The sequence below is a fragment of the Halichoerus grypus genome, chromosome 5 (assembly GCF_964656455.1).
Source record: "Halichoerus grypus chromosome 5, mHalGry1.hap1.1, whole genome shotgun sequence".
Classification (NCBI taxonomy): Eukaryota; Metazoa; Chordata; class Mammalia; order Carnivora; family Phocidae; genus Halichoerus; species Halichoerus grypus.
Window position 1 is genome coordinate 28,582,263 of NC_135716.1, and position 15,425 is coordinate 28,597,687.

At 35.0% G+C, this 15,425-nt stretch overlaps 1 protein-coding gene and 1 pseudogene across 1 annotated transcript in view; one reads left to right on the forward strand and one right to left on the reverse strand.

The window, feature by feature from the left end:
- The window catches only part of PKHD1L1 (PKHD1 like 1), a 153,491-nt gene that overhangs the window by 102,617 nt on the left and 35,449 nt on the right, over positions 1 to 15,425 (reverse strand). Inside the window, exons 18-27 of the mRNA XM_078072084.1 lie at positions 14,614 to 14,771; positions 13,545 to 13,658; positions 12,669 to 12,818; positions 11,248 to 11,372; positions 8,602 to 8,765; positions 7,215 to 7,387; positions 3,968 to 4,115; positions 3,220 to 3,374; positions 1,022 to 1,144; positions 12 to 117 (exon numbers count right to left, since the gene is read on the reverse strand). Coding sequence (XP_077928210.1) covers positions 12 to 117; positions 1,022 to 1,144; positions 3,220 to 3,374; positions 3,968 to 4,115; positions 7,215 to 7,387; positions 8,602 to 8,765; positions 11,248 to 11,372; positions 12,669 to 12,818; positions 13,545 to 13,658; positions 14,614 to 14,771 — 1,416 coding nt within the window. The remainder of the gene's footprint in view (positions 1 to 11; positions 118 to 1,021; positions 1,145 to 3,219; positions 3,375 to 3,967; positions 4,116 to 7,214; positions 7,388 to 8,601; positions 8,766 to 11,247; positions 11,373 to 12,668; positions 12,819 to 13,544; positions 13,659 to 14,613; positions 14,772 to 15,425) is intronic.
- LOC118525202 (U2 spliceosomal RNA) lies at positions 8,045 to 8,161 on the forward strand (annotated as a pseudogene).

The following is a 15,425-nucleotide window of genomic DNA, read 5'->3' on the forward strand; positions in this document are numbered from 1 at the left end:
AAGCAGATTACCTTGAGACGGGTTTATGGCCCATACTAATGGAGTGGCCATGGGATCCCACGTAAACCCACAGTCACCCGAACATTTAGCTGGAATTCCATTGACATAGACTTCAACCTTCAAATAAAGAGAACAGGGGTAGCATGGCTAAGGAGAATATGCATAGGATTTAAACAAATGATGGAATTTTGTTTGTTTGCTTGTGTGTTTATAAAAATTAATCTATTCATTTTTATCTCTTCTGCTTGACCATTCATTCATTCAGCAAATGTGCCTACTATGCAAAGGCACAGTTATAAATGTTAAAATACAGTAATACAACATTAAACACATACGATGACATCCCTGCTGTCACTCAATTTATTTTCTGGTGGGGAAGAGACAGACAGTTGCACAAGACTATAAATTTTTTTTTAAGATTTTATTTATTTATTTGAGAGAGAGAGCTCATGAGAGAGAACATGAGCGGGGCAAAGGGAGAGGGAGATGGACAAGCAGACTCCCCACTGAGGAGGGAGCCCAATGCAGGGCTCAATCCCAGGACCCTGAGGTCATGACCTAAGCCAAAGTCAGATGCTCAACTGACTGAGCCACCCAGGCGCCCCACGGCTATAAATTTTTTTAAAAAGTAAATACATATTATGCCCTAGTGGTGAGTAGTGCTATGAAGGAAAATAAAGGTTGCTCTTGAGAAAGTCATTTAAACTCCTTATATATTAATTTTCTCATTATTAAAGTAGTAATAATTACTTCACAGAATGACTATAAAGATTAAATGAAAGAATATATTTTCAAATTCTAACAGGCAGTAGTAAAGCTTAAAAATCCACTCTTTTATCATAAGGATGATAATTTCCCCAAAAGTCATAAAATAATATTATTGAGTTGATCAACTGTTGACACAAATATTCACATGAAAATAAAGACATCATCCCTGCTGTTTAACTGGTCTTTAATGTATTACAAAGTAGTTACACATTTAAAATTATGTTAAATGCTATGAGGAAAGTTTCAAGAATACCTGTGGCTGTTGGCTGGGTGTACGAAGTAGGTCTCCAAGTATGCGTTGTCTGAATAAGCCACCTTCCTTTATCTTCGTAACTGTCATATTTGCCTTTTCTCCAATAATATTGGAATCATTAATCTATTGTTATACAAAATTATTTTACTAGAAAGGCTATGATAAATATGACCACACTAGTTTTTCTTTTAAAATTAAGCAAGGTTGAAAGTGAATAAAAGCCAAGGATTTAAAAAAAAAGCATTTGAAAACACTTTAGTCACATTTTTTGAAAAAGGAACCTCTTCACAAATGAGCATAATCTACCCCCAATAAAATGCTAAGATTATTGTCTTACCATAGATTGTATCAATTACAAGTTGAATTAAATGACTAAAATCAACCTGAATTTTTAGAGTAAAATATGTCTCAGGAAAATGAATTTAATAAATTTTATTTTCCCAGAACATTCTATGCTTTTTCTGAATATGACTGCTTTGACAAATGATTGTTGAATAGCTGAATAATTTATTCCTCTTTCCACCCGAAAGTCAACTTTTCTCCTTCAGCATTTTCACCCCTGATTATCCTGGTTTTTCATTCACTCGTGGAATTATATTTTTTGGCCAATAATAAAAATGAATCAAATCAAATCAGTGTGTACAACTCGGTCATTCCAAAAATCCCTCTGCCAAGATGGCAGGCTTCTGATATATACAGCGGCTAACAAAGAGATAGAAGTCTCCATGCTGGGCCTTGTGTGTGCTGAAGTGGTGAGGAGAAGCAGAGATGATGAGCAAGCAGAGGAGACTGATCAGAAAAGAGGCAGGGGGGTAAGCGCACAGACACCAGCAGAGATACCAAGAAGAAGACCAGTCACTAGAGCTGCTCAGCTACAGAATCTTCTAATTCTCATTTTAGACCATGCATTTTCTTAAATAACCTCCATTTCTTTATGACTCACTATTTTCCACATCCAGAGCCTATGTGTGTACATTATACGCTACACTTACATACCTTTTTTTCTCTTTTTTTCCCCCATAATGTTTTCACAAGTAGACGGCTGTATTTTTTCCACCTTATGTCATGAACATCTTTCCAGGTGACTATCCAGGTCTCCCCGTGGCTGCATAGCAGTCATGCTGAGGTTGTGGCGTTTTAGCAAGCATTCTTCTACTGATGAGGATAGGTTCCTAGGTTTTTACTATTACAAATCCTGCTGCAGTGACTACCTCTGTGCCTATATCATTTCATATTTGTGTTATTATTTCAGTAGTATAGAGTTAAATAGCTGAGATTGCTAAATCAGGAGGTATCTATATTCAGACTCTACTACATAATCCCCTAAAAAGGTCATACTAATTGACTTTCTCACCAATGGTGCATGAGAGAGACTCTCTCTCTCTGTCACTGGAAAGCATCATCTTTTTTTTTTTTTTTTTTAAAGATTTTATTTATTTATTCATGAGAGACAGAGAGAGGGACAGAGGCAGAGGGAGAAGCAGGCTCCCCGCGGAGCAGGGAGCCCGATGCGGGACTCGATCCCAAGACCCTGGGATCATGACCTGAGCCGAAGGCAGATGCTTAACCGACTGAGCCACCCAGGCGTCCCGAAAGCATCATCTTTTTAATGTTTGACAATCTGAGCCCCCAGACACCTCTGGATGCCTCTCCTTCACATACTCTGGGCCTGACCCCTGTTCCCTGCCCCCTTCACACTCTAACTAAGCAAAGGTTATTAGATGGCAACTTAACATGTGACTCCCTTATGAACTTAAAGTTCATAACCAGAAAAGTATCCGAGTCCCCAGAATGCAGCTCTAGTGGATGGTGGTAGAATTATAGACAGCGAGGGTGATTATACTTGGTCCCCCCATAAAGTAGCCCCAGATTGAGTTCTGAGACTGTCATCGCCTGGCCTCTTCCTGCCCCTGTCAGGGGTCTGCTAACACATATTCCTGGACTCTCTCCAGAGGGGACAGCAAATAAAGTACCAAGAGCAATTCTCCACGAAAGAGGACATCTTGTCAACTTAATTGAGAACAATCTTATCCTCAATTTCCTTTTTTTCATGTTTAGTCTATAGTTCGCATTTTTAAAAGTATAGGCAGTCTCCAATTCTTATAAAAATGAGGCAGGGTGAAAAAAAAAAATGAGGCAGGGTGCAAATAAGCAAGCAACACCCAGAAGAGAACAAAAACCAAGCCAGCTGAGGGAACCTGTAGAAGATTCTGCTTTCCACATGTGCTTCTCCACTTGATGTTCCAGGAGTATCCAGCGCAGGTTCCGTCACGTGTCACTGAGACACGGCCCACTTCTTCCACGCTCTGGAGTGCAAACTGTAAATCCACAGCTGATACCGTGGCAGGAAGGCCTGCACTCACACAAGGACAGAAATAGGAAGAGTGAAAAATTCACAAATAAATTTCACCCTTAAAATACAGGAAATGTGTACTGTATATTACCACTTATAAGCCAACTGTCTTCCTTCAATATAGTGAAAATGAAATTTGTATCTCATTTATGCCAAGAATTTATGTATCTCTTGGAAGCAAAAATTACATGAGTAATATACCTCAGATTATAGCCTTGGCTCAAATATTTTTATTTTGAATACTGATTAACATTATAGATAACCTTATAAGCCAAGGGATATAAAAGAAAAACAAACTTTTGGAAATATAACCTATTATATATGGAGAGGCGATGAAGAAAAAGTGAAAATATAATTTGTTCTGGATAATTTAGTTTTACATTACTAACATTATCTCAACTATATAAATTATGTAGAGAAATTATATTAGAAAGAAATACACCAAAATATTCATTATGATTGCCCAGATCAGCACTGTATATATATATATATGTATGATTGCCCAGATCAGCACTGTATATATATATATATATATATATATATATATATATATATATATATGTATGCCAATGTTCTGAACTTTTGTCATATACCTTTGAGGATGTGTCCATAAGCTTGAATGTCAAAACTGCCACTTAGAGGTGGGGACGCGGCTTGAATTCTTTGAATACGAATCTTTGACTCCCCTGGCCAATTATTTCCTCTGTAAACAGACTCATTCTCTGTCTCGTTTGTGATTATCTAATTTCCAAAATAAATATTGATAAAATGATTAAACATAAGAACGGCTAACATGATTTCTATTTCCCTATTGTACAATCCTGTGACATGACATAAATGGGGCTCAGGTATTCAGGATCCTTCAGAACATTAAGGAGAGTCACATAAATCAACACGGGCCATACCTACATAGCTGCAATAATGAGGCCAAAGTCAACTCAGTCATCTGGGCAGCAATAAGCTGGAACCACAGTAATACCTCATTAATTCAGAGTGTACCCTCCATCACTCAACGAACAAATATTTATTGAACAGGCATTCCATTCAAGGTACAGTGCTAATCACTGTGGGGAGGCAGGGAAACACAAGATGAAGCCTTAGCTATCAAAAAACTAAAGTTCTTTTTGGAGAAATAACATATGGGGACTATAAAACTAACAATATACAATAGTATATAATCGGCACAGAGACTGATCCAGACTCAGGAAAACCTAAGGTTGAGTGCCAATCAACTGACAAAAGCAACACGTGCTCTAAAAATTCATAGATTGTAACTCTAATAGTGAAAATGATAGTCTCCTGCTTCTGATCCCTCACAGTTGTCTGTGTATCTTGTGGAATTTAAAACTGTAAGCCTCAGTTGCCCACTGAAGTGAATAAACATAATTGCCAAAAGACATATGCAAGAATGTTCGTTGCAGCTTTATTCATAATAGTACCAAACTGGAAATAAGGCAAAAGCCCATTGATAGGATGGTTAAATTGTGGTATAGTCACACCATGGAATATGGTAAAGCAATGACAAAGAATGAACTGCCGCTACATGCAACACATAAGTCTCACAATAGCAAATAAAAGGAGCTAGATGCAAAAGAGCACATACTGTATTATTTACTGATATGAAGATTAAAAACAAGCAAAACTATTTATTGGTGGTAGAAGTCAAAACAGTGGTTATCCAGGGGTAAAGAGTGAGTAATCTAATGACTAAGGGAAGGCACAAAGAAGGCTCTTGGGGAGGTAATGATTTTCTTTATCTTGATCTGAGTAGTGGTTATGTGAGGGCATTTACTTTGTAAAAATTCATGGAATTCAGCAAGGCTGCAGGATATAAGATCAACACAAAAACCAATCACATAATTGCTATATACAAAAGCAAGTATGTAGAAACCCAAATTAGCAACACAGGCCATTTACAATTACTTCAAAGAAAATGAAATACATATAAATCTAACAAAAGAGGTACAGGATCTGACCTGAAAATTGGAAAATGTTGGTGGAAGTAATCAAAGAAGACCTAAATATGCTGATGAAAGAGAGCAAAGAAGATCTAATAAATGGAGACATACCCTGTTCATGAATTGCAAGACCAATAAAAGTGTCAATTCTCTCCAAAACAATGTATAGGTTTAATGCAATTCTTATCAAAATGCCAGCAAGATTTCTGTAGACATTCACAAGTTTATTCCAAAATCTACACGAAAAGACACAGCACCTAGAATAGCTCAAACAATTTTTCACAAGAAGAAGAGGAATCGCTCTATCCAGGGCTGTCTTACTATATAGCTACAGTAAGGAGAATGGTGGGAGAATCAACACACAGAGCAATGGAACAGAATAGAGAATACAGAAATATGCCTCCACAAATATGCCCAACTGATTTTTGACAAAGGTGCAAAAGTAATTCAATTGAGAAACAACAGCCTTTTCATTAAATGGTGCTGGATCGATTGGAGCCACAGGCAAACAAGGGAACATCGACCTAAAACTTCACATCTTATACAAAAGTTAACTCAAAATGGATCATGGCCTTACATATAAAATGGACAGCTATAAAACTTTCAGAGAAAAATAGAAAAACATTTAGGACTTCGGGCTAAGCAAAAATTTCTTAAACTTGAAACCAAAAAGCACCATTCATAGAAGAAAAAATTGATAAACTGGATCTTATCAAAATTAAAAACTTTCATTCTGTGAAAGACCTTATAAAGAAGATGAAAAGGCCAGGTACACATTGAGAGAAAATATTTGCAAAACCACATATCTGAGAAAGGACTCATATCTGGAATATAAAAGAGCTTTGAAAAACAATAAGTAAATAACGCAAGTGGAAAATGTGCAAAAGACATGAAGAAACATTTCACAGAAGAGGTTATATGGGTGTTCAACATCATTAGCCATTAGGGAAGGCAAACTAACACCAAAATGAGCTACAGTACATACCCATCAGAATGGCTAACATTAAAAAAGTAGTGATCATGTCAATGCTGGCAAGTTTGTGCAGAAACTGATCATTCAAACATTGGTGGGATTGTAAAATGGTATAGCCACTTTGGAAAAGAATACGGTAGTTTCTTACAAAACTAAACATGTCCTTACCACATGACCCCATATTTGCACCATTGGGCAATTAATCTGGAAAAATGAAAATTTTATGTCACAGAAAACCTGTAGATAAAACATTCACAGCAGCTTTATTCATAATAGCCAAAACCTGGAAACAACTGAAATGTCCTTCAATGAGTAAGTGGTTAAACCAACTATGGTACATCTGTACCATTTACTACTACTCAGTAATCAAAATGAACAAAGTATTAATTCCAAGCACAACAACTTGGAAGAATCTCAAAGGTAATATGCTGAGTAAAAACGCCAATCTCAAAAGGCTATATACTGGTATGATTATGTAAGATATGACTCCATTTTACAGAACATTGTTGAAATGATGAGATGTAGTGTTTGCCAGATAAGGGGGAACAGGAGGGAGGAAGCTGGCTGTGGCTATAAAAGGGTAGCAGCACAAAGGATCCTTGGAATGGAACTGTTCTATGGTCGTCAGATGAATGTACACATGTGATAAAACTGTACAGAACTACACATATATTCACTATATACACATGCAACCAAATGAAAACCTGTAAGACTGGTAAAATCTTATTAAGATCGGTAGATTGTATCAGTATCAATTTCCTGGTTGTGCTATTATGCTATAGTTATACGAGATGTTATTGTTGGGGACAAATGGGTAAGAGTAAAAGAAAAATGTAAAAAAGTAAGAAACTAAATCAAAGCTAATTTCCCATAAACTGAAAATAGTAACTTGTAAAATTCTAGGCTTACCTGCCCAAAGCTCACACTCATCATGGGTATATTATAACTGCAATTATATGAAGTCATGGTGATAGAATACTGGTTGGTCATACTTGATCCATTAATTTTGGTGTGATTCACCTGAAAGTGCTTTAAAAATATCCCTTTACTTGCTAATGCTGGAAGTCTTCTCTTTGGCATTTCTAAGGAACATAGAATAAATGGGAAATAAAATTGCATGGACTTGGCTGCTAAGAAGAAAATCCTCAAATTATATCCATGTCATGGAATAAGCTGTGTAGAATCAAATTTTAGAAAGATCTTAAGGCAAGTAGATTTTGGAGCTTGGTAAACTTTTATTTCTAGAATATAAAGCTTTAAAGTCTGTCAACATATAAGCCTCATCAGATAAAAGAAAATATTTAAAAGTCACCAAACCCTGGGTTCCAGGTAGCCTTCTGTGGACCTGTTAGTTCTGCTCTGCTCTAGGTTCCTGAAAGTGGTGCTCACTAGGATGTGTGCTCCGTGACGACAGCACCAGGAGGACGGTCACAGCAATTTCTTTAGTACCCAGCACAGTGCCTGCCACATGATAGGTGCTAAATGCATGCTATTTAGTGAACTACATTTATCTGGGCACAAGTGAGCTATCTTATATATGTGCTCCACCAATCATAATGTAGGTCTGGTGAGAGCAGATTCAAAAGAAGGGACTCTAAAATAGTTAACATTTAATTTGTTACCAGTTGACTCATGACCTTGCACTTGAAAATATTTCCAAAGGAAAGGATTCTAAAATTCCACTGAAAAATGGTAGTAGTCACTTTTCAAGGTGACTGTTTGGAATTAGGTTGATTTTTATCGCTTCTCGGCCTTTTGGCTAAGATCAAGTGGAATTAGGTTGATTTTTTTTAAAAGATCACAGTTTAATTTTAATTATTTTATTATCACAGCTCATATATTTGGGTCTACTGACATGACTAAAAAAACAATGCTTAGACTACCAGAATACTTCATTTAAGTATTATTAATTATCACCATGAAGTCCGTGGAAATAGCTGAATTTTTGTCAAAGTCAACAGTTGCCTTTTAGGAACAGATATCTTCATAGTTAGTTTCTCAAAAATCAAACAAAGCAAAATGAAAATGTTTGCCACTGTTTGTGTATCTGTAAACAGAATCCAGGACCATTAAGACTAATTCTTGCTATAATGACAAAGTTTAAATTAAGGGTACATTTATCCTTAGAATAAAAAATAATATAATTTAAATAATAATATTGAGATAAAAGAATGAGTCATAAATACTTAGAGACTAATGTTTCTATCTGAATTAGGGGATATAAATCATTTCCATGGTAAGATTTTACTACAAGAGATTTAGAAGGCTTAACTAGATATGAAATGATACAACATACCATCCCATGCCGAGACTGTAGATGTCTGTCCAATGTATACTGCATCTACATAGAAGGACTGTGATTCTGACACTTTCTGTAAACCAATCCTCTGAAGAGAAAAATTTGTCCCAGTGTATTTGGTTTGTATGAGGTCCAGAAGGTCTATGCACGTATAGGTCCAGCTGAAATATGGTTGCTTAATTAGGTGCGTAGGTCAGTTGTTATGTTTAATGTAAACCAATCCACTATAAAAAGCATTAAAATCTCAAGAGTAAAAGTGTTTTTTCCCACAAGAAGACCATCAAGCATACTTCATTAGCACAGAAAAGCAGCCATAACAACAAACAGCAGACAGAAACTTAAATTGGTAGTAAAAGATTTAAAGTTGCATGCAAGTACAGGTTTTCTTTTATTTGTAGACTTGGCAGTAGCCATAGGGACATAAAATATTCTGTTGCAATAGGTAAGTAAACTAAGGAGTATGCACCTTGGTGTAGAGCATGTAAATAAAAACAAGGCGCCAGAATGAAGTAAACTATTTCAGTAAAATATGTGAGGGATAGAGCAGTAAGTTCAGTTCAGTACTAAGAAGCAAAACTGGAACTTGTTATTACTCCCAAAAGAGCTCACTGGAGTTGCACTGTCTACTGTTCTAAGTGACAAAAAGTGCTACGTGATTTATAATATAATACCTCTTAAATGGGTAATTTAGATTCAGATTTTGCACTATATATTCACTGCATTGGAATTCCATAAATTACAATTAAGCAATTCAGCTATGAGAATTTGCAACAAAGATAAATATTGCCATGGAAATAACTAAATACAATTTAACAATAATCTTTACTCAGCTATTACTGTAGTTATTAACTGACTAGTTTGCTTGGGCACCTTCTATTCTAATTTCCTTCATGGTTTATAAACTCATCATGGGATCCACCTCAGTGCGTCAAAGCTTAGCATAAACTGATGTATCATTTTTAGAAAATTATACACAAAACTACAGTAAGTTAAAGTGCTCTTTAAATAAATATGAAAAAAGTACTTAGTGCCTCAACAGAATTCTACTCTAATTATATAATTCTGAAGTTTAAAACACTACTACTTAGAAAATTTGGTTTACTGAACAGAACCCTTCATCAGACAAAAGGAGACTACAAATGGTATAAAAATACATGGTATCAAAATACATCAAATGCATATATTTGATACAATAGTATCAAAACTCAAGTGAATAGCACATGGCTTTTGTGGATAGATAATAATGTTTTCTAAAAGAAAATAAGATTTAACTTTTCAGATTTTGAAACTTGATTTACAGTTACAAACATCGCTGCTTTTGGAAGATTATAGAATGATTCTTGGGAGAAAATGGCACTTCTAACACTAAGACTGTCCTGAAAATAATCTAATGCTAACACATCTATTTGATCTAGGTGATCTGTCTGACCTAAATAAAAGCAGATCTAGAAATACCCAATAGGAGCAGGGGACTTTATTTTGCCTTGACTGGCAATAGTTTTAACCAGTGAACCCTATTCCTTTAAAAATAATGCTATTATTGCTTACAGATCTCGTAGCATTTACGGTAAAGGAAGCCTGTCAGTTCTATCAAATGTAGTGCATCTTCAAATTACCTCACAGCAGATACATTACAAGTTAAAAGGAAAAACCTATTTAGCAATATGGTAAAGTGATGGTTTAACTAACATGGAAGAACCGAGGTCTGGAAAACGTTCCCAAATCTTGTTACAGTGGAGGAGCGAAATGCGCACAGGTGGTGCTCTTCAAAACTCAAATTGTGATTCTACTGTTCAATTCAGGTATGCAGGGAATGGTTATAGCAATATGTACCTGGGCAATACTTTTTAAAATAAAAAAGTGTATTATGTGTGTGAATGTGTCTTCATTATTACTTTTATTGTATGTGAAATTTGTGTGTGTATTGTATGTGGAAATGCAAAAGTGGATTGACATAAATTTCAGAAGATACAACAATTAATAAAAATCAAAACATAATTATGCAGAACTAAATTGTGCTTGAGGCTATGGCAATTATAATCGTTAAGTAGCTTTCTCTAGGATTATTTCGTTTCTCCCCTTATAGTTTGTACTTGCATTTCTATGTGTCTGACTTTTGGCAAACCAAGCATTAAAAAGTGTCTTTTCTCCCTTAATTTTGGAATATTCATTGAAATATTGTATCTCCTCCACTCTCACTTAGAAAGCACCTTCTTTGCAGGGATCAAAGTCTAATGACAATACTGTGATAAGGCAGTCTCTTTCTACCTTCCTTCAGTAAGTAGGAACATTATTAGATTTAATAATACATGATTTAAATTATAAAATTTACCATTGTTTTATCTTTTAAATGGTTATGGGTGATAACACTAGACCAATTTTTATTTTCACAATCTATAGATTTATTTTTGGCACAACTATTTCTGTTAGGATGCTTCTGTAGAAGACAGGAAAACTTCAGTCAGATCTACGGTGCACGTGATTTTTCAAAAACTAACAAAAAAGTGAAAAAAAAACAAACAAAATGTGGGTTTGTTTTACATTAAGTTTATATACTATAGTGTAAGTTAAGTTTTAAATTGATAGCATAACTTACTTGTTTCCATTAGTAAAGTTAAGTTTTAAATTCATAGCATAACTTACTTGTTTCCATTAGTAAAATTATATGTAAATTGTATATCATTGCTTCTAGTAACCTTGCTTCTGTCTTGGTATTGGAATTTCAGAGCAATATAATTTGCCAGGAATCCTTTGTATGCCAAACATAACTACACAGGAAATTAAAAAAGAAATCAATAATAATATCTTACCTTTAAGTTGTTTTATAGCAATTCAAATTAATTCAACCTAATCCAATAAATAAATATTGAGAATTTTCTGTACAAAATGTTTCAGAACACAGAGAAAGAATAATTAATTTCAGCCAATTAGGTACAGAAGAATCGGGGAAGATTTTCTAGAAGAGGAAGTGGAGTTGAAGTGACCTTACAATTAATGATTAATTCTTTAATGTTTTCTTAGATATGGTTTCCTTAAAAATGGAAATAATCCACTGCCTATAGTCATGGAGCAATGTAAAATCTAAATCCATCTCTAACTGAACTCTATCTCCAGTGAATTTAAAAGCTCATCACCCACAGAGAGAAGATAAACCCTCAAGTAGATTAATTGGGATGTGAATGGTAGCTGAGCATTTAGAGGTGGAGATGTCACTGTAAAATAGTAATTAAATACCAATTTTAATGGTCTATAACACCTTAAGCATACCAAATATACTCAGAACTTAGAACTTGAGTTTTAAAGATCTTTTCCAAATAAAATTTTTGCAATGTGAAAACAAAACAAAAGAACTTAGAACTTGAGAACATGCATCACAATTTGAGAATTTTAAAACAAGAGAAAGGGTAAGCAAGACTATGATTTCCAGTCTCAAATACCTATCCTAGAGCTACCATCTCTGCTCAGGCTTTTCCTTCACGTTTCCTTGATTGGATACCCAAGATCACTCTATGATGGCTATCCATTTTTGTTTCTTCTTAATAAATGAAGGAATATTGAAGAGAGAATATATTTGTAATGATCTTAGTATTCAAATTTATGTGCAAATAATTTTCTCTGAAATTATAAGATAAAGCAGAATACATGTGCATGATACTACATGTTTCTTAAATTTCTTTTTTTGAGAACAAACAGAAGAGGAAATCACAAGTACTAGAACGTGAACCACAGTACCTGTCCAATGTGACATGATTTCACATGACAAACACTTTTCCCTGTCTTAAAATTTCATGAAATTTTATTACCAGGGTATTTTACAGATTAAATTAGCATATCATCCTGGGCGCCTGGGTGGCTCAGTTGGTTAAGCGACTGCCTTCGGCTCAGGTCATGATCCTGGAGTCCCTGGATCGAGTCCCGCATCGGGCTCCCTGCTCAGCAAGGAGCCTGCTTCTCCCTCTGACCCTCCCCCCTCTCATGTGCTCTCTTTCTCTCATTCTCTCTGTCTCAAATAAATAAATAAAATCTTTAAAAAAAAAAAAAAAAAATTAGCATATCATCCTTACCTGATTATAAGGAAATAATAAAATGTCTCCATATGGTAGTCTGTTTGGTTTAACATCTGCTGAGTCAAAAAGAACAGCTGGGCTTTTCAGGGAATACCGACCACAGTAAGCATCAGTTTCAGCTGTCTTCTTCCCTCTGTTAACATGTTCCTACAGAAACAATAATATTTCAAATGAAAACATGCTTTACGGTCTGGCTTTATTCCCCCCACATCTCCACCTAAGTTGTTCAAGTTCCAACTTGGATCCATTGCTTCCCACGCTACTTTAACTTGAAACATTCTCTCTCTTCTTTGAAACTCTAGAGCTCCCATTCTGTTTATCACTCCTTTGGCTCCATAATCATATAATCCCTTGTACCTGTATTTGACTATTTCCTAAATCTCATCTTTCTCCTTATATCATGAACTCTTAAGGATATTTATTCATTCCTTCCACAAATATTTACTCAGTGGTCACTGTGTGCCAGGTTTTTGTTTGTTTGTCTGTTTGTTTAATCTCCAAGTTTCAAGGGAAGCAATTTATTATATAATGCCTTACTACAAATTGCATTCTCTGAAGCCAATGAGAAAACAGGATATACTCCGCATCCAAGTAAAGAAAACAAATAAAATACCCTATAGATCTTACATTTGTCCATCTTGTCTACTTTCCCTTGATCAAGAAAATTCATATGTGGTGGAAGTGCTGCTTTCACAAATGAATCACATTATGATGCAGGGAGATGCTAAAACAGACCTTATCAATAAACGTATAACAAAATTATTTTTGCAATTTGACAATAGGAATTAGTGCTAGTACAAAGAAAATCACAAAATTACAAGCATTTATGTGAATTCTTATTGGGCCAGTTTCAGTTCATTTAACATTCCATACCAGGTTAAAATCAGTCTCATAATCTCTAAAGTATTTCACAACAAATCCTTCTTCAAAATTTGCAATTTGCGGTGGACACTTGGCGGTAACCATTTCTTCCACGGCTGCCTGAAACTAAATTAACAATATGAGCTTTAGTAACTTCTTTTTCATGAATAGTTAGAACATTCATAATTCTACCACTAATTTCACTCATTAGTTATAATAGAACATTTGCATAATATAATTCCCATACTTTAGCCGTCATTATGAGATCATTTCCTAAATATTTTTAAGCTCATTTGTAATAATTTTAGTGTCCAATGACTTTTTCAAGAGTTTTATTTTAGAATGACAATAGTTACATCCAATTGGGTAATATTAACTTACACAGTTGTTACATAAGGTAGACATATTTGTTTAGCAGTTTTTTAAAAGAAGGCAATGGGGCGAACCTAAATGAATTAGCACCCAATTAAACAGGTTCCAAATGAATAGTTTTCTTAATTAACTCAAAATTAACTGGAAAGAACTATACATTCTAATGCATTCTGTTTTTCAAAAGAAGAAATTCAGATACTATGGTAGTCTCTTTGGTTTATGCTTTTGTTTACACTATGTATTTATGCTTATTTAAAAAATAATAAATCATTTTGGATTATTCAGGAATTGGTACACATTCACAAGTTCTCCTGTAATTTCCACATCTACTTCTCTGGCAAAGCACAGATATAATGTTTAGAATTAAGGAGATAATATAAGATCTTTAATCATCAAACAAATATTAACTTAAACTCATTGTGCAGGTAGTTGTCAAAATCCAGTAACTCCCAAGCAAACATTCTTTCTCCAGGAACAGCTGCCCCCTACAAAGATATACTGGATCCTGTTGACACAGTTCTAAGAACTCCCTTCCAAACCCTCTATTTCCTCCCTTCTCTGCTCTTTATGGGTTGGCTCCAACCCACCATGCCAAGTGAAAGAGCATATTACCACTCCTTAAAGTATGGGAGTTTTTGGGTTTTTTTTTTAATAGAAAGGTGATGTTTAAATAGCTTTCTACTTAAGAAATTGTTAACAAAGAGCATACTTCAGCTTCTGATGACCATGTGGTCAGAGGCTTAGAAGTGATCCCATCCCAGTTCAGTGTGAATGTGTCCAAACTGGGTTTTCCTTTGATTTGTTCTGTAATATTCAGTGTGACATTGTCCCCTTCAAACACTTCATAACCAAGCAGATCAAAGTCTCCTGCAATGAAGTACCAAACAGAATTTCAAGATGTTAATTAATAAAATACCAACTTATCCATAATAGACACTTAAAGTAAATAAAATTAGTTTTATTTAGTTGTATTATCACCAAAAAAAAGGATGAATAGGGAAGACGTGGATCTTTGAATTTGAGCAGATTTAACTGTAGCAGAAATAGCAAAACAGCAAATAAAGTGCTATTCATTTAAGGTTCAGTTTCCATGGCTTAAAGGAAAGGATTATGAGATAAACAGAAGGAGGTATTGGGACCATGAGGTAAAGATCAATGGGCAGGCAGTGGGATATTCCAAAAATTCTTTTAGTTTTGTTCCAGTACCATTATCGTAGTCTAAAGGGCTAGGCTGGGATATTGCTATTTTCTTTAAACATGAATACAGCACAAAGCTGAATTCCAGGAAGTAGTCCCAGGCCTATGTGGCCTGTTTATACAATCTCACTTTGAAAACAATAAGGGCTTGTCCTCAGATGTATCTCTGCTTTGGGAAGATGCTTTAACAGAGGAATCCCACTGACCTTCTCTGTTGGATAATGTCCTAGAATTTGCCCAGTTATGATTTTAGTACCATATTTCTTTTTCTTTTTTTTATTTGACAGAGAGAGACACAGTGAGAGAGGGAACACAAGCAGGGGG